This window comes from Oncorhynchus keta, chromosome 14, assembly GCF_023373465.1.
Source record: "Oncorhynchus keta strain PuntledgeMale-10-30-2019 chromosome 14, Oket_V2, whole genome shotgun sequence".
Lineage (NCBI taxonomy): Eukaryota > Metazoa > Chordata > Actinopteri > Salmoniformes > Salmonidae > Oncorhynchus > Oncorhynchus keta.
The window spans coordinates 32,558,390-32,578,643 of record NC_068434.1 but is presented as its reverse complement, the minus strand read 5'-3'; the positions used below and the strand labels follow the sequence as shown (position 1 = coordinate 32,578,643).

At 43.3% G+C, this 20,254-nt stretch overlaps 1 protein-coding gene across 7 annotated transcripts in view; it reads left to right on the top strand.

Annotated features, from left to right (window-relative positions):
• LOC118393232 (CAP-Gly domain-containing linker protein 1-like) overlaps positions 1–16,248 on the top strand; it is a 49,868-nt gene extending 33,620 nt beyond the window's left edge. For 6 of the 7 annotated variants that reach the window (XM_052461506.1, XM_052461505.1, XM_052461508.1 and 3 more), the window contains 8 exons: positions 670–767; positions 1,319–1,439; positions 1,572–1,624; positions 5,738–5,855; positions 7,359–7,509; positions 7,589–7,641; positions 14,906–15,033; positions 15,257–16,248. In XM_052461506.1, the coding sequence (XP_052317466.1) occupies positions 670–767; positions 1,319–1,439; positions 1,572–1,624; positions 5,738–5,855; positions 7,359–7,509; positions 7,589–7,641; positions 14,906–15,033; positions 15,257–15,488 (954 nt within the window). In that variant the 3' untranslated portion in view covers positions 15,489–16,248. Of the gene's footprint in view, positions 1–669; positions 768–1,318; positions 1,440–1,571; positions 1,625–5,737; positions 5,856–7,358; positions 7,510–7,588; positions 7,642–14,248; positions 15,034–15,256 lie in introns of all 7 variants that reach the window. The other variant, XR_008063932.1, reaches the window with a different exon arrangement.
• Positions 16,249–20,254: the final 4,006 nt, after the last annotated feature.

Here is a 20,254-nt window from a genome sequence, read left to right as displayed (position 1 = left end):
ATGGAATCAAATAAACAAAATGAACTTAATGATCCTCTTTGAACAATTGAACCAATTTGACATTTCTGGCTGTTGTGTGTTAACTTACCAGAAGTTGGGTGTGTGGGGTGTCATAGTTGCAAACCACTTTCACAAGTTAGTCTTCAAAACATAATACAGTGTTACACGTAAACAGAAATTCAGCCACAGATGCTGACATGTTTACACTTACCAAGATCACATGACCATTCCTGTGTGTGTCTGACATGGAGGGAGAGAAAGTAGTCAAACCGATGTGCGCAAGTTACACAAACTTGTTGCTACGATGGGTTATCTATCATCTCATCTGGTATTGTCAGTCTTGACTGCGTCAGTCTAGTCGGCTAAGTTAGCTAGCTAGCTTGCAAGGCTAATTGAGGCTACTCTGCTGTGCTCCCCATCCTTGTCTACAACAACATTCATATTAAACAACAGCCTACCTGTTGGTTGATCATTGTAGCCTATTCCTTCTCAGTTAGCCAACTTAAATCTGTAATTATAATTCTAGTTTGCATTAATTAGGAATCTCCCACTTCAATTGCTACACATGAACCTTTGACTGTAGTGCTTCTTTGATTGACCAACAATAACAAGCATCAATGTATTATATACATTAGAAGTTCTTTATGTTTTGTGTGTTTTATTTCTCAGCTGGATGCATTGAAGCAACAGAATTCTAAATACCAAGAGGAGCTCAACCTCCAGCTCTGCTCAGAGAACCAGAAAATCAGCAGCCTGTGCCAGGAAATGTGAGTAATTGTGTGTGTGTGTGTGTGTGGGGGGGAGTAATACGAACGCTGCAAACGTTATACACACACACACACACATAGCTCTAAAGTCTTCAGACTTATAAGAGTCAGACATTCTGTCTTCATACTCAACCTCAAGGCCTAAATATCTGGGAGAATTGTTTTTACTGAACTACGGCACAGTGCAATTCTCATAAAAATGTGTCACTTCATCACTATTCGCTACTGTGTACATATCTTATGGTGCAGTTGACACCAACGTTCATGCCTTGAATGAATTTGGCCATGAATAATGAAGCAACATTAAAGTTACAATTGTTTTGCTGTTTGTTGTTGAACAAGCGAAGGGGCCTGTATCCTGCCAGGTGATAGGTAGACAGTGAGATGAATGATATCTGGCATGCAAATCCTAGCAGCTACCAGTTGTAGAAAGTGATTTCATCATACCTTTCCTTGTACCTATTTCCCTCTCTCACCCCCTTACCAGTTGTCTGTATATTCCTGTACTCATGTAGCTATGTATTTATAATATTGTCTGTGTGTGTGTTTAGTGAGGAGCTGAAGCAAGTTGCCTCTGTGAAGTCCCAGTCCCTGGTGGCCTTACAGGAGGAGAACAACAAGCTGACTAAGGAGGTTGGCAGCAGCAAGAAGGAGACCAGTGGCCAGCAGAAGGTACCACCACTGGACTACTGATCTATTCCCTCAAACTGCCACAACTATTTTAAGAATGTAACACATAGCCTACATTGAATCACTACACCTGTCCAACCAAGTAATTTAATTCCATAATGTTTTTCTTTTAAGCTGGAAACGCAGCAGTCCAAGCTCAATAAACAGTTGCAAGATATGAAGCAGAGGTGAGAAACTGTTTCATTTCTATCCAAATCAAGAGTACAAGAAAATATAATTTTGACATTTCTAGCCAGATGGCATTGGAGACAGTTCTGCAATTAACCTTTCTGGGATATGTGGGACGGTAGCGTACCACCGCGCCAACAGCCAGTGAAATTGCATGGCGCCAAATTCAAAACAACAGAAATCCCATAATTAAAATTCCTCATTTTAAAGATAAACTTCTTGTAAATCCAGCCACAGTGCCCGATTTCAAATGGGCTTTACGGCGAAAGCACACCAAACGATTATGTTAGGTCAGCACCTCGTCACAGAAAACTATACATCCATTTTCCAGCCAAGGAGAGGGCTCACAAAAATCAGAAATAGCAATTAAATTAATCACTAACCTTTGATCTTCATCAGATGGCACTCACAGGACTTCATATTACACAATAAATGTGTGTTTTATTCGATAAGGTTAATCTTTATGTCCAAAAACCTCATTTTGAAATTGGTGTGTTATGATCAGAAATGCATTGTCTCAAACAAACATCCGGTGAAAGTGCAGAGAGCCACGTCAAATTACAGAAATACTCATAATAAACATTGATAAAAGATACAAGTGTTATGCATGGAAATATAGATAAACCTCTCCTTAATGCAAACGCTGTGTCAGATTTCAGAAAGACTTTACGGCGAAAGCACACCGTGCGATTATGTTAGGTCAGCGCTAGTCACAGAAAAACATCCAGCCATTTTCCAAAGAAGGAGAGTTGTCAGAAAAGTCAGAAATAGCGTTATAAATATTCACTTACCTTTGATGATCTTGATCGGAATGCACTCCCAGGAATCCCAGTTCCACAATAAATGTTTGTTTTGTTTGATAAAGTCCATTTATGTCCAAATACCTCCTTTTTGTTTTGCGCGTTTAGCCCAGTAATCCAAATGCATAATGCGTGATCACTTGTTCAGACGAAATGTCAAAAAAGTTACATTACAGTTCGTAGAAACATGTCAAACGATGTATAGAATCAATCTTTAGGATGTTTTTATCATATATCTTCAATAATGTTCCAACTGAAGAATTCCTGTCTTTAGAAATGCAATGGAACGCAGCTACCTCTGACGGGCTCGCGCGCGATCAGCTCATGGCCTTCTGCCAGACCTCTGTTTGAAACAGCTCTCATTCTCTCCTCACAATACAAGTCTCAAACAATGTTCTAAAGACTGTTGACATCTAGTGGAAGCCTTAAGAAGTGCAACATTACCCGATAGACACTGTATATTCGCTAGGCAATGACTTGAAAAACTACAAACCTCAGATTTCCCACTTCCTGGTTGGATTGTTTCTCAGGTTTTTGCCTGCCATATGAGTTCTGTTATACTCACAGACATCATTCAAACAGTTTTAGAAACTTCAGAGTGTTTTCTATCCAAATATACTAAGTATATATGGATATTCTAGCTTTTGGGCCTGAGTAGCAGGCAGTTTTACTCTGGGCACCTTTTTAATCCAAGCTACTCAATACTGCCCCCCAGTCCCAAAGAAGTTAAGCATGGATGCTGGCATCAATTTGCTCTTCGCCAACGTGGCATGTCTTGCTTGTGCTCTGTCCTACATGCTCTGTTTGATTACATTCTCTTCTTTTGCCTTTCAAAGCTTGCCCAATAATACCTTCAGGTACTTCCATGCTTTTTAAAATTGTGTCATACTGTTAGCTTAGGAAGGTAAGAAGAGGTCAATGCTTTTCAATGAGTAATCCCTCTTAATTCACTTGGTTTTTGTCATCTCATTTTTATTTGTCCTTATTTGTAATCAAACTGTAGACTCGGAAGTTTGCGTGCCGTAGATTATAAAATGGCAATGCAAAATTTCCTCACCCCACCTGTTTTTTCCAATGGAAAACGCATGCTTGATTACACCATTGACATTTCAATCTCTGTTTGTTTTTAAACAGAGATCCATCACGTCTGTTAAATACCATGCCTGCTTTATCCACAGGAGGCTGCTGAGGGTAGAATGGCTCATAATAATGGCCGGAACAGAGCCACATTTATCTGATTATTATAGGCCCACCGTCTCTTTTCTTTCTTTGTTCTCTGTCTTGATGTCATGCCTTTGTTTCCCTTTGAGCAGACTTCATCTTTTCATTCCATGCTTCTGAATTAGATTCACAGGCACAATTCTATGTACAATTGAAGTCGGAAGTTGACATACACTTTGGTTGGAGTCATTAAAACTTGTTTTTCAACCACTCCACAGATTTCTTGTTAGTAAACTATAGTTTTGGCAAGTTGGTTAGGATATCTACTTTGTGCATGACACAAGTAATTTTTCCAACAATTGTTTACAGACAGATTATTTCACTTACAATTCACTGTATCACAATTCCAGTGCGTCAGAAGTTTACATACACTGTGCCTTTAAACAGCTTGGGAAATTCCAGAAAATGATTTCATGGCTTTAGAAGCTTTTGATAGGCTAATTGACATAATTTGAGTCAATTGGAGGTGTGGATGTATTTCAAGGCCTACCTTCACTCAGTGCCTCTTAAATAAATTGTAAACCTCCACAAGTCTGGTTCATCCTTGGGAGCAATTTCCAAATGCCTGAAGGTACCATGTTCACCTGTACAAACAATAGTACGCAAGTATAAACACCATGGAACCACGCAGCCATCATCCCGCTCAGGAAGGAGACCTAGAGATGAACGTACTTTGGTGTGAAAAGTGCAAATCAATCCCAGAACAACAGCAAAGGAACTTGTGAAGATGCTGGAGGAAACGGTTACAAACTTATCTATATCCACAGTAAAACAAGTCCTATATCGACATAACCTGAAAGGCCGCTCAGCAAGGAAGAAGCCACTGCGCCAAAACCGCCATAAAAAAGCCAGACTTCGGTTTGCAACTGCACATGGGGACAAAGATCGTACTTTTTTGAGAAATGTCCTCTGGTCTGATGATTGTGTGGATATATTGAGGCAACATCTCAAGACATCAGTCAGGAAGTTAAAGCTTGGTTGAAAATGGCTCTTCCAAATGGACAATGACCTCAAGCATACTTCCAAAGTTGTGACAAAATGGCAACAAAGGATAACAAAGTCAAGGTATTGGAGTGGCCATCACAAAGCCCTGACCTCAATCCCATAGAAAATGTGTGGGCAGAACTGAAAAGTGTGTGAGAGCAAGGAGGCCAACAAACCTGACTCAGTTACACCAGCTCTGTCAGGAGGAATTGGCCAAAATTCACCCCACTTATTGTGGGAAGGTTGTGGAAAGTTACCTGAAATCTTTGACCCAAGTTAAACAATTTAAGGGCAAGAGTGTATGTAAACTTCTGACCCACTGGGAATGTGATGAAAGAAATAAAAGCTGAAATTAATAATTCTCTCTATTATTATTCTGACATTTCACATTCTTAAAATATGTGATGATCCTAACTGACCTAAAACGGGGCATTTTTACTAGGATTAAATGTCAGGAATTGGGAAACACTGAGTTTAAATGTATTTGGCTTAGGTGTATGTAAACTTCCGACTTCAACTGTAAATAAAGTAGTCAAAAGTTTAGTATTTGGTCCCATCTTCCTAGTATGCAAAGACTACATCAAGCTTGTGACTCTACAAACTTGCTGAGTGCATTTACAGAAAGTTTTGGTTGTTTCAGATTATTTTGTGCCCAATAAAAATGAATGGGAAATAATGTATGGTGTCATTTTGGAGTCACTTATATTGTAAATTAAAATAGAATGTTTCTAAATAAGTCTCTATTTAATGTGGATGCTACCATGATTAGGGATAATCCTGAATGAATAGTGAATAATAATGAGTGAGAGTTTGTGTCAAAGATCATACCCCCAAGACATGCCAACCTCCCCTGTTATTGTTAATAGTGAGAGGTTTATCAAGGGTGTCAACCATTTCAGACCACACTGTATATACTGTGTATAAAAATGGATCTTTACCAAACTTAAACTACCGGCCACAGTTCATTGCAGGTAAAAGTCACATTATGTTGGCTGCTGGTGGTATTCCATTATACATTAGATTTAACACAGATTATGCATGGTCAATGCTCCACTAGTCCTTGGAGTGGTTACTCTATTCATAATAATTGCGTGTTGTCCTTGACAGAGAGACCGCCTTGAAGAAACAGTTAGATGAGGAGAAAGCCTCCCTCCAGAAGTCCATCCATAAAAGCAGTGCCTTGATCTCTGAGAAGGATCAGGAGCTGGAGACCCTAAAGAGTGAGGTAAGAATTGGCACGCTTCCCTATTTCTAGACATTTTAATTCCCTAACCTCATGGTAGGCTTCTTGGCACTATTTCTAGGCCAAAAAGCATTGGGGTAGTCTAATTAGATCTGGAGTAGTAATGAGTTCTCTTTTCAGGATACTTTTTTTTTCAGCATTTGTATACTATATTCATTGTATAATGTACACTACCGTTCAAAAGTGTGGGGTCCCTAAGAAATATCCTTGTATTTCAAGAAAAGCAATTTTTTTTTGTACATTTAAAATAACATCAAGTTGATCAGAAATACAGTGAAGACATTGTTAATGTTGTAAATTACTATTGTAGCTGGAAACAGCAGATTTTTTCAAATGGAATATCTATATAGGCTTACAGAGGCACATTATCAGCAACCATCACTCCTGTGTTCCAATGACATGTTGTGTTAGCTAATCCAGGTGTATTATTTTAAAAGGCTAATTGATCAAACCCTTTTGCAATTATGTTAGCACAGTTGAAAACTGTTGTTCTGATTTAAACAAACAATAAAGCTGGCCTTCTTTAAACTAGTTGAGTATCTGGAGCATCAGCATTTGTAGGTTTGATTACAGGCTCAAAATTGCCAGAAACAAAGTACTTTCTTCTGAAACTCGTCAGTCTATTCTTGTTCTGAGAAATGAAGGCTATTCCAATGCGAGAAATTGCAAAGAAACTGAAGATCTCGTACAACGCTGTATACTACTCCCTTCACAGAACAGCGCAAACTGGCTCTAACCAGAATAGAAAGAGGAGTGGGAGGCCCCAGTCCTCAACTGGCAGCTTCATTAAATAGTGCCCGCAAAACACCAGTCTCAACGTCAACAGTGAAGAGGTGACTCCAGGATGCTGGCCTTCTAGGCAGAGTTCCTCTGTCCAGTGTCTGAGTTCTTTTGCTCATCTTAATCTTTTCTTTTTATTGGCCAGTCTGAGATACTGTATTTTCTTTGCAACTCTGTGCATGGAATAGCCTTCATTTCTCAGAACAAGAATAGACTGATGAGTTTCAGAAGAAAGTTCTTTGCTTCTGGCCATTTTGAGGCTGTAATCGAACCCACAAATGTTGATGCTCCAGATACACAACTGGTCTAAAGAAGGCCAGTTTTATTGCTGCTTTAATCAGGACAACAGTTTTCAACTGTGCTAACATAATTGCAAAAGGGTTTTCTAATGATCAATTAGCCTTTTAAAATTATACACCTGGATTAGCTAACACAACATGTCATTGGAACACAGGAGTGATGGTTGCTGATAATGGGCAGCTGTACGCATATGTAGATATTCCATTTTAAAAAGTCTGCCATTTCCAGCTACAGTAGTCATTTACAACATTATCAATGTCTACACTGTATTTCTGATCAATTTGATGTTATTTTGATGGACAAAAAAATGTGCTTTTCTTTCAAAAACAAGGACACTTCTAAGTGACGCCGAACTTTTGAAATGTAGTGTGTATGACATAATAGTGTATTTTTCCCTCTGAGCAGTTTTCAGTGCTGCGAGGGGAGAGCGCCACAGCGAAGACACTGAAGTCTACGGTCCAGTCTCTGGAGAAAGACAAGTCGCGGCTGCAGGAGCGTGTTCAGAGCCTGGAGAAGAGCCTTGCAGGAGGACAGGACACTCTTACCAGCACCTCTGGTATGACTGGGCAGTCAAAGCTTAACTCTACAGATTGAGCTTCACTGTCACTGAATGCTTATACATGTTTTCCCTTCAGGTGATGCAGCTCTGAACCAATTAAAGAAGGACAAGGAGACTTCAGAGAGCCAGGTATGCATGACTTATTATGGCCCAATTTAGCAAAAATTGCTATATAAAACACAACTTGGGTATGCCATTCAGTTGCTTTTTTACCAATATGTATATTTTTGGATGATTTGTGCATTCACTTAGTTTCCATACAATTGCCATATGTCATGCACTGGATGTTTTGCGTACTATGATCAGGTCAACTTTCATATTGGCAGTGTTATGGTAATTACATTTAAAGCAATCACATTTTGCTCAAACTCTGCTGAAACTGATGTCCATGTCTGCCAAGTCCATGGCTGGCAATATAGGCTTAATTTAAATTCGCTGTAGAACCTCTGACGATTGATTTGTAATGTGAAATGAAACCTTATTTTTGGGCCTCACAAACCTCTAAACAGTTTAACACAAAACGATCATGTGCACTAAAATTTCTTAATGTGTAGATTAAAATGGACTCTGGTACGCTCTAATGTGTGTGTATAGGTCACTGGGAGTAAATGGATACCGGACTGCACTCTTGTCAAATAAGCCCAGTCTAGGAGTTTAATGATGAAGCAGAGTATACATGTGTGGTATTTACTCAAAAACGCATTAAATATCCCTGCAAATTAAAACGGTCTGATCGCCACAAAAGCCAACCAAACTGAGAAATAAATTCTGTTTTTAAACTAACAATTGGTTGCCATGGTGAATAATCCAATAATAATTTATAGGACACATGAAATGAAACCTCAGTTTACCGGAGTCTCTAAATTGAAATACTGGCAGATCAATAAATGTCTTTGTAGATCTAATAACATTTTGAGGATTCTAAATTCAAATCTAATGGGCTTTTATACAGCCGCCCCATCTTCCTTTCTATGAAAGTATGTGTGCGCCGTCTAACATAGTGGGAAGCTCCACCAATCGGGCTACAGGATGCGGTATATTTGAACCTTGACCGGATCCTTCCATCTGCACCTGGTATCATCTTCACTAACCGTCCAATGGGCCACAAAGCTCGTGGTAGCTGAGGATCCACTATCATGGCCACTTGTCCAACCTTCAAGTCTGGAGTGTCAATCTGTCACTTCTGCCTCTGCTGAAGACTTGGCAAATAGTTCCGCATTATTTGGGTCCAGAAGTGGCCCACCAGGACCTAACTATGCTTCCAACAGTGCCATCCAAGAAGGTCTCTGTCTGCATATACGGCATGTGGGAGCAAAGCATCATGCCGTTCCATCGTTCAGATTACGTTTGACTGGATCGAGGGTTCTACGTCTGCTGAAACAGCCATGGGTCTTGGAGCTCAGAATGCATTCCACCTCTGTAAGGAACATCAGTAGGACATCTTTATGTTGTGACTTGTCTTCAACTGCTACACGAAGAGCATACTTCAGATACCTTATTTCCCTCTCCCAGGCGCCTCTGAAATGCAGTGCTTTCGGGGAGTTGAACCGAAAGGTAACCTTCTGTTCAGCCAGCTGTTCCTGGAGTGCAGGCCCGAGGGCCATGAAGGCCTCTTGCAGCTCTCTGTCCGCCCCTCAGAAATTGGTCCCATTGTCCGACAGGATCTCAAAGGGTTATTCTCGTTGGGAAATTAAGCTGCGGAGCGCCATCAGGAAGGTATCTGCGTCTGTTTTGGTCAGAACATTGAGGCCGGTGCATTAAGTGGTGAGACGGGTTAGCTCAGCCAGAGTTTTCCCCCTCGCAATGTCGTCTGCTGGGTTGTTAGGGAGTGGAGATATGTCGACACCGCTATCAGTGAGATCTTGAATCTCAGCAATTCTGGTGCTGACAAACACTTTATGACACGATTCCGATTGAAGCCAGTTCAGGAAGGTTGTTGAATCTGACCACAGGGTGGTCCTGCGGACCTCCAAAGTAACCTCAGTTTTGCAGAAGATGAGCTAGTGTTTGGGCTCCAGTTGGCAGCACTGAGCTCCAGGTGGGGTATTGAGACTTGGCGCTTGGGTGCCACTCGAGATCTTGCCGCGTGGAATGAGACCTGTACTTGTCGTTGGTCATCCTCAGTGTGGAGGTAGGCCACAGAGCCGTAGCTCTCTCTGAAGCATTGCAGAAGATGTGGATGCCGGTGGTCACTGTGGCACTGTCTATGTTTGGAGGGAAATAACACATAGGGATGAAAACCTCTGACAGGGTTAGAAGTTTGCGCTCCCACTCCTTCCACTGGTCTAGTAGGTGTGCCGGTAAGAGGGGTTGTCCCATACCCTCTCCTTCGTCCAGAGCTCCTGTTCCAGGATCTTTGCTCTCGTCTTGAAGCGGATGATATATCCCATGGGGCCATACTGGCTGGCAAGAGTATGGTAGATGATCCTCATGGTGAGCGTCGGCTCCACCACAGGGCGTTACTTGTACCACAATGTGTCTGTAGGGCAGTGCCAGCGGAGTCCTAATGTGGTCGCTTCAAGAGCTTGATCACATAGCCTGCAGTTTTTAGCTTCTGAACTTCTTGGCAGTAGCTCTTCGCCTGCTCTGGGTTCTTGGCTAAATTCTGCTCTGTGCTCCTCAGATGAGCCAAGATTGCCTCCTTGAGTGCTTTCACGTGTGGAGAGTCCTTAACTCGGAGTAGCGGAGTGGTATAGTGTGCAACAGTAACACATACGGTGTCAGTCTAAAGGGTGCGGAAAGCCTCATGATTTTGCTTGGACCGGGTCAAGGCCATCTTTACATTGTGGTAAGGCAGAGTATCAATCTGCAACAGCTTCTCCACATGGAGGAAAAGGCCATCTGAACGATAGTGTAAGTGAACAGGCACTGTTGTCCCTTGCCGGAATTGGACGGGAAGTTGGAAGGCCCTTGGAGTGCCCAAACAAGTCTTGTATTGACTGCAACAGGTCCACATTGATGGCTCAGGTGCACCATTTCCATCAGTGTTAGCAAGTGAGGGTGATCTGAACCGATCAGGACCAGGGGACTGGCCTTGGTGAAGGTCTTGAAGGGAAGACCTCAGAGGTGTTGGTAATGCTTACTGCAAAGCCTCCACTGGGTAGCAGTACTCTGCGAAGCCTAGGTCATCAGCAGTGAAGGGTTTGGTGATACTGAACTGCTTGGATGGGTTGCACACTGGTGAGAGCTTCAAAGTGACCGAGTTGCCTTTTAACTGCACCACCTCTTGATGTACAGCCCTAAGCATCAGGGATTCTGCTTTCTTCGGCAACGCCATTTGCTGAACAGCAGCGGGAATGGTACACTGAGCCATAATCTATGACTGCATAGGTTTCGAGTGATCTGTTATCATTGTAGAGCCGGACTTTCACCACCTTTAGCATCACACTGCCAGAGTGATTTGGGCGGTCCAGGTAGACTGTGGTCAGAGGTGTGCTGACCATCAGGAAGCTCTTATCGTCTTCTTCAGCGAGGTCATGATGGACAGTCAGGTGTTGCTCTTTGCAGACGTTGCACGGCTTCTTTAGGGTGCAGGAATCTGGCTGGTGTCCTCTCCCACACTGCCAGCACTGGTCTTTATCCTTGACCCACTGAGCTATTTGGTATTTGGAGAGGAGCTTAAACTCCTCACAATAACTGAGGTAGTGTTCTTGGTTCTTTCAAAAAGGGCAGTACGGTTTAGGCTTCTTTGCCCTTAGATGCCTTTCCTTCCTGTGGAGCTGAGGACTTCTTGGACTTTGTTGAAAATTCTAATTTAAGTAGTCTGGTCTGTGTTGTAGAGGACGGTGGTAAACTCGTTCTTGTTGTGGGAAGACGGGCTCTGTTCTATAGCCCCCTTGTCCTCTTTCTGGTACAACTCAATGGCTTGACTGGCAATCCGCTTGTCCCGAGACTTGACTTGTAAACAGACACTCAGGTCAGGTAGGCTGTAAGTTCTATCGACCCCTGTTTGTATCACAGGAGATTGGTGGCGCCTTAATTGGGGAGGATGGGCACATGGTAATGGCTGGAGCAGAATTAGTGGAAAGGTATCAACAACATCCCATTCCATTTGCTCCATTCTGGCCATTATTATGAGTTGTCCACCCCTCAGTAGTCTCCACTGGTTTATAGAATGCCTTTGGTAATGCAATACTCCATAAAACCGTCTATGTAGGCTCTTGGCAGCTTGGTGAGTCGGCGATCCACATATGAGCCGCACATCAGCTCGAATCCGTTGGCATTCTAGTCTTAAGTGTCTGGAGCATACTCATGAGAGAGCAAATTCATCAAATGCTGTAGCATCTCCCATCTTGATAGGTGTCGCATTCAGGATGGCTCCAAGCTCGCTCTGCACAACTGCCGTGGCTGTCCATACTTGTCCTGAAGTGCACTCAGGGCAGTGGAGTAAGGATTTGAATCATTCATACATGAGTGGGACAGTTTGTAAGCACTTGGAAGCTTGAGGTGTTCCAGCAGAACGTGGTACTTGTAATGCTCTGTCAGATGAGGATGGGGGCCAAGCAGGCTGTCCACGGCCTTCCTCAGTAGGGTGAAGTCACTCTCACGACCGCTGCTCAAGTGTGGGAGCTTTGGCTGCAAATAGGTCCATTAGGTTTGGGCCTGGAGTCACAGGTGCCTAAGGCACCGCAGGTGTTGGCTGCTGGCATGGATTGGGCCTGTGTGGTGGCGCCGTCCCAAGACCGTTTGGAGGATAAGAGCAGACATGGTGCTGCCATGCTCAGCAGTTGATGCCGAGAGCTGGGCTGGCTGATTAGACAGTAGAGGTGGATCAATCCAACGGTGTGGGCCTAGCAGCAACACCTGCATTGCTTGCTGTTTGGGGTTTTAGGCTGGGTTTCTGTACAGCACTTTGAGATATCAGCTGATGTACGAAGGGCTATATAAATACATTTGATTTGAGGAGGCATCGCTCTGGTTGACTAGACCATGGTTGTGGACACCTGGACCTGAGGTAAGTCCTTGGTTGGTGTCATGACATGGGATTATGCTGGAGGTTGCTCTGGTATGAGCGGGTGGATGGTCTGGGGCCATCCGGAGTGCCCTTCACATGATTTTTTTTTAGGAGCTGAAGAAGCCGCGTCGCCGCCTTCAGCTTGTTCTGGGCCTGGCGAAGGAGTTGATGCTCCCTCCATTGTCTTTCTCTACTCTTCAGCTGCATCTCCTGGTATCTTCTCTCCATGGTGAGTTTGAGTCTCTCCATCTCTTTTTCGGAATTAAATCGCACTGCCTCTCTCTCTTAAGCTAACTGGTGTCCCAGTGCTGTCTTAAGATGAACTTGAATATATGAGTGATCACTGTTGTCGCCATTACTGCTTTGTTTTTTTTGTTGTTGTTTTTTTTGAATTTTTACCCCTTTTTCTCCCCAATTTCATGGTATCCAATTGTTGTAGTAGCTACTATCTTGTCTCATCGCTACAACTCCCGTACGGCTCGGGAGAGACGAAGGTTGAAAGTCATGCGTCCTCCGATACACAACCCAACCAGCCGTACTGCTTCTTAACACAGCGCGCATCCAACCCGGAAGCCAGCCGCACCAATGTGTCGGAGGTTACACCGTGCACCTGGCAATCTTGGTTAGCGCGCACTGCCACCGGCCCGCCACAGGAGTCGCTGATGCGCGATGAGACAAAGACATCCCTACCGACCAAGCCCTCCCTAACCCGGACGACGCTAGGCCAATTGTGCATCGCCCCACGGACCTCCCGGTCGCGGCCGGTTACGACAGAGCCTGGGCGCGAACCCAGGGACTCTGCTGGCGCTGCAGTACAGCGCCCTTCACCACTGCGCCACCCGGGAGGCCCCATTACTGCTTTGTTGACTGGGGGCTGGCGACCCCCTTCCTTGGAGGGGCTGGGATTGTAATGCTGTACCTTGTTGTGGCTGGCCTGGGCTCAACAGTTTGCTTTGTTGAGGTTGGTGATGATCCTCTTCATCAGAATCCTCCTTGAGGTCTTCTTCTTTGGGGGTGTGGCTTGCCTGAAGCTGTCCTGTGGGGGAGGGCTCACCAGTTAGAATACCCTCACCTCGGTGGGCATGCCCACTTGGAGTGGTTGTTCGAGTGTGTGGGTGGTTGACTGTTTAGGCTGCTGTATCTGCCGTCGTGGACGTTCATCTCCTCGGGGCTGGGTCCCTTGGGAGACCTGGGTGTCCTCAGTCTCGATGTCCATCATCCAGAGTCTTGTACTCTCTGTTTTGATAGGCCACTGGGAGTAAACAAATACCGGACTGCACTCTGGTCAAAGAGTGATTACAGACACAGAAGCCAGTCTTCTAGTTTAATGATGAAACAGAGTATACATGTGGTATTTGGTCAAAAATGCACAAATATCCCTGCAAATAAAAAAAGGGTCTGATCTCCACAAAAGCCAACCGGACTGAGAAATAAGTTCCGTTTTTATACTAACAATTGGTTGCCATGGTGAATAATCAAACGATAATTGATAGGACACATGAAAGTTAACATCAAACCGTTGACTGGAGTCTAAATGAATATACTGGCAGATCAATAAATGTTTTTTATAATCTAACAGGCTTTTATACATAGATCGGCATCCCTTTACTTACTATGATGTCTAGCTGAACTGCTTGCCTACTATTTTCTCTGTCAGTGATGACTTGAGTCTGTTGTCTGGCTTTAGGTGGGTCCTAATTTTGATCTGTTTTGTCTCCTCCCTCTCTTTCTCATTTACCTCCTCCTCTGTCACTGATGTTGGCCATGCTACCCGAAAATCAGGCAGCGGTTTGTTACTGTTATTCATCAGCTCCACTCATGCATGTCTATTTGTCTGTAGATTTCCCCATGGTTCTCGTTCCATCTGTGCTGTTGTGTGTTCTGGAAAATAATTCCTAAAAGTTCCTGTTGGTTTACATGTCTGGTCGTCTCCCAAGGAGGAATTAGGCCTTCTCTCTGACATAATTTACCATAAGGATGTATTTACAATTAGCTTTAAAAAATAAATGAACACCATATCCTATTCATAAAGGAAATGTACCAGAGTTATGATTTCCAGCAAATTGACATGCCTGGATGCCACAATTTCTCATTGATGGACGATTCAGAGTTTTACTGTTCAGTGTTGCCCTCTTTACTCTTGCTCATGCCAGGATGTGGGGTTTGTTTTCATAACTTAGAAACTGGACAAGCACGTTGGTGAAGGTGATGGTGCATTGTTATTCTTGTAGCAGGGTGGGTTGGGGAAAGGGGTGAATATATTAACAGCTTGTGTGATTTTAGCACTCAATGAGATGTGGATGCTGTTGGATGACCTGTTGTTTGTCTTCCATTTTCCAAAGTTCTACGTTGGCTACATTTACGTTTAACTGAAGTCTGTGCCGTATGAGCATAAAGAACTCTGTTACTGTCCGTGATTTCCCTTTTTGTCTGCGGCAGATTGAGTTCCTGAACTCTGTTATCGTGGACCTGCAGAAGAAGAATGAAGACCTTAAGGGCAAGCTGGAGAAGATGGCGGAGGCTTCCCTTAATGGGAATAATGCAAGCGAGCTTGATAACTATGACGGGTCAGCCTTCTCCCATGCTTTTAAACACTGACCCTGAGTCAGACAAGTTCAAGCCCACACTAACCTCATACTTTTTCATTTGTTGTTAATTTCATTAAGTTAGCTCAGAGCATAAAGCAGTATTTCTATTTGAACAATTCATCATAGTCCTAGTTTGCCCATTTGTCTAGTCTTCTGTACATACTCACGCCCTGACCCTGTATGTTTCCCACCCTTTTCTCAGCGGTTTTAATGAAGGTCCCTCCAAAAAGAAGGTCCCACCAAGGCTCTTCTGTGACATCTGTGACTGCTTCGACCTCCATGATACAGAAGACTGTCCCACTCAGATGCAGATGCCGGACTCCCCACCCCACACCGCCTACCACGGCAGTAAGGATGAGGAGAGGGCTTATTGTGACATCTGTGAGGCCTTTGGACACTGGACTGACTCCTGTAACGACGACCAGACCTTCTAATCTAAAGCCTTCGAGAACCATCTTTGGCACAATCTCAACTTTTGCACATAAACCAAATTCTGAGGTGTGCAAGTGCACATGGAGTTCTCTACTGTATGGGTGTGTGCATGTGTTTGTTTGTGCAGAAAGTATTTATTGCACAAGCCCCTAAGTGCTATAATTGGGAGGATATTGTCTCAAAACGATCAACTTAATTATCCGCACCCACACGTCATTGACTAGCAAAAGGGGCAGAAATGCTGACGTATTGTGATATAAGGTTTTCATTGGGAATTGTTTAAAAAATCCACTGTTTGTGTTGCAACCTCCTTCAGTGTGTGCAAAAGATGAGGCTATAGTTTATTTTTTTACACTTGGACATACTTTGTACTTAAAAAAAAAAAGTTGCCTTGTCAATCTGTCTGTGATAATTGTGTGGTGGAAAGGCATGGAGAGGGGCGTGGCTGGCGCCTGTTGCCTGGCAGGGTTGGAGCAGTGAAGCAACGGCGTTTGACTTTTAGTTTAAAAAAAAGACTACCTCGGCCGTGTGGGATGGTGGTCAAGGTTGAAGCCGCTAAACAAACCTAAAGCACTGCACACACTTTATTCCTCTCCTCTTTAAAATCCTTGGTTCCTTTTTAAATGGCCTTTACAAGAACAATGCATAATTTAATTTAAGGATAAAATATTGTAAACAGATGGTATGATGCTCATGAATTTCTGTACCTAACTTTTTGAATGTTGAATATCTGTACAAAAATAAATGACATTTATGGATACATTTTAAGTTTGTTTCATAACAGTTGCAGGAGCTCGTGAAATTACCCTTCAAACAAATTTTATATTAGTTTTTTTTTTTTTAAAGTTCTCTCACCAAATATTTTCTGTACACAATTACTTAATGAGTACTCTATACTAAGCAATACAATTTCTTTGATTGTATGCCTTGGAAATGACCACTTGTACTGTAAGCACTTCATGGTTTCAGCTAGTGTTATGACATCACGTTTAAATATACATTACACAGATTACAGCTATGGTGCCGTTTTAATCACTGTTCCCTTTAAAAACAATTTATTAAGTAATATGTTTTTTTTGCCCCTGCAGTGTTTAATAATTTTACACCACAGCTCTTGACATCCCCCCCCTTAGAACCTGTTTTGTTTCACATCATTCATTACCTCTAAATAATTTGACCTGTTTTTAAAATGTACCATCAATACCTCTGTACTCTTAAATGGCTCTTTAACCCTCTGTGCTGATCTGATGCCCACAAAGACATCATCAATTAGGAACAAATCAGCGCAGGACGCTGCCACTCCCAGGCTCACCACTGTCTGACGTGACATCAGGTAGCCCCCAGCGTATGTAGGATCTGGCTTGTAGTAGATGGTCCATTGTCATTGTGACTGTTGAACGCCTTGCTGTACATCCGGGGCGGCAGCGTAGCCTAGTGGTTAGAGCGTTGGACTAGTAACCGGAAGGTTGCAAGTTCAAATCCCCGAGCTGACAAATCTGTTGTTCTGCCCCTGAACAGGCAGTTAACCCACTGTTCCTAGGCCGTCATTGAAAATAAGAATTTGTTCTTAACAGACTTGCCTCGTTAAATAAAGATAAATACAAATCAATTATTTTCCAGATTGGATAGGCTCTTGGAATAATATCACCAGTGAACAATTGATCAGAGGGCTTGTGGTCCTTAACGTTCCAGCAGATTACTGGTGTGAACAAAAACGTCATCGTCCCCTTAGAACACATGGGCCCGCAGGCAGGAAATAAACCTCCTTCAGGGTCAGGTTGAAGAAAACTCCTCAAAATCCCACTGCAGGATGGATACAGGTTGAAAAAAAAACTCCTCAAAATCCCACTGCAGGACATCCCTGTATTCTGTCTGATGACTTTGCCTACTAAGAACAACACTTTCCCCCTTTTACCCTCTCTTCCCACAAGTGCAATCCTGCTGTGCACCTGGATGGCTGTGGATTTATTGGCCAGCAGGAGAAAGAGATTATTCTCACAGGGTGTCGGAGACAGCAGGCGGGGGAATGTCTTGCAGTGTTTGTACATGAGGAAGTTACGGTGTGGAGGTGGGATAGAGGACAGAATGTTCTGCATGCTGTCATTCAGGGAGCACTCAAACATCCACAGTGGACTGTGGTGGTGTGGCAGAGGTGTTCCAGTGCCAGTCTGTGATTCATGCGCCCCAGTCTGAGCACTCTATCTGGTGGTGGGACATTGAGGTCCATCATCATAAAGAGGAAGCCCATCAACAGTCACAATGACAATGGACCATCTACTGCAGCTTTGGTTTCTGAAGAGGATCCTCGTTCTGAAAAATTATTAGCACACCACTTTTTAGCAACAAGGAGACATAATTGTCACTAGTATATGAAGTAAGCCTACAATAGGCTACAAGCGGCACAATTTATTTTGTCTCACTACCAAAAGTATGCAGGTCACACAATTGTTCCTCTGTTTGCCTGGTCCCAGATCTGTTCACGCTATCATGTCAACACCTTGCCATACCAAACATATTTGTGCCATCCATGTCACTCCTTGTTATACCAAACAGACTGGTGGTCCCCAGGCTACCTCTGGGGCTTTCTCCATTACAGAATAATACACATTTTTGGGACAATGTAGGCCCTAGGCCAGTGGCTTTCAAACCTCTCCTCAGGAATCCTCAGACATTTTAGTTTTGTTGTAGCCCAGAACTAGCTCATCTGATTCACATACTCAAGGGCTTGATGATTACTTGACAAGTTGAATCAGGTGTGCTAGCTGTGGAATAGTTCAAATGCATGTAACGGCTGGGGGTCTCGAGGAGATGTTTGTAAACCCCTTCCCTATGCTTAACAACTAGGTGTCTAACCTGGCCGTAACTACATACAAGGACACTGAGGTTCGGACCTCAGTAATTGTTTCTCATCCCATTTAAAAATAAATATATATATATATTATTTGTACTCAAAGAAAATCAATTATGGGTCAACATCTAAATTGGGCTCTCCAACCCTGTTCCTGGAGAGCTTCCTTCCTGTAGGTTTTCACTCCAACCCCAGATGTAACTAACCTGATTCAGCTAATCAACCAGCTAGTTATTAGAATCAGGAAGGCTTGATTAGGGTTGGAGTGAAAACCAACAGGACAGCAGCTCTCCAGGAACAGCCCTGGTCTAAATATTGCACCTGCCTCTTTGTGAAAGAGTGGAATCATGAACAGTGGTTTGTTCTTTATATTCGCCTGCGTCCCCGGATTTGCCTTTTTTAACATACTTTCACCACTCTCTCAAACGGCTAACCCAGCCCTCTCGCGGCACAGACAGAGGGCCTGAGAAGTGAAATGAACTACCCCAGCTCGCAGTCGGCTCAAGTAGGCAACTAGAGAGTCAAACACTGCTTACAATGTGTTTGCGAGATGCCGGATAAAATACCATTTTAAAACCGTCCCACATCTCTACAGACATCCCCAAAACAAACAAAAATGTAGGGCACCACTGGTAAATAGTCACTCATATACTTGCTCTTTCCATGACATAAACTACATTTCAATCTACATTTTTTACGAGAGTAAAGTCATTGCATATACAAAAAAACATGACAGCTGTGATGGAAACAGGACGTTTTTGTAAAATGTTATAAATGCCAACTGATCATTTGTTCTTTCGACATGGTCTGATCTTTTTGTGTCTGTAAAATGAATTATGCAAAAAATGGAGGTGGAAACACCTTTATGAGCAAATATTGATATACAGTGGATTCGGGAAATATTCAGACCCCTGAACTTTTTCCACATTTTGTTACATTACAGACTTATTCTAAAATTGATCAAATATATTTTTTTCCTCATCAATCTACACACAATACCACATAACGACAAAGTGAAAACAAGTTGCAAATTTATTAAAAATAAAGCGGATATCTTATTTCCTAAAAGTATTCAGACCCTTTACTGTGAGACTCAATCGTTTCTAAAACTTGAATTGAGTCCACCTGTGGTAAATTCAATGATAGGACATGATTGGACATGATTCAGAAAGGTACACACCTGTCTGTATAAGGTCCCACAGTTGACAGCAAAAATCAAACAATGAGGTCGAAGGAATTGTTTGTAGAGCTCCGAGACAGGATTGTGTCGAGGCACAGATCTGGCGATAGGTACAAAAAGGGAATAATGGGTATCACTTTCTCCCTCCGATCCTCTGTGTCATGCACCCGGGACAACGCATCGGCCTTAACGTTCTTTGATCCCGGCCAGTAGGAGAGGGTAAAGTCAAACCTGGCGAAGAATAGGGCCTACCTGGCCTGACGCGGGTTCAGCCTCTTCGCTGCTCAAATGTACTCCAAGTTCCTGTGGTCCGTCCAGACAAGGAATGGGTGTTTAGCACCCTCCAGCCAGTGTTTCAGCACCTTCTTGACAGCCAACAACTCATGATCCCCCGCGTCGTAATTCCGCTCTGCTGGAGACAGCTTCTGTGAGTAGAAGGCGCATGGATGGAGTTTAGGCGGCAATCCAGTGCGTTGGGAGAGAATAGTCCGTACTCCACCTCCAAGACGGCGCCAAAGAGGATGGCTGATGTTTTACATACTCACCACGAACTGAAAGAAGCTTTTTCCTTTAAAGAGTCAGATGGGAAGGATATACTGCTCTCCTGGGAACAGGCCCAGATCCCTGTCATTTGCGTTAAGAAAAGACAGAGGAAAAGAGGACGCAGATTGGGCTGCCTTCTAAGAATCCGTAGGGGAGCGAGTAAACTTTTATTGCCTTCCGATCTACTTGCTAACATG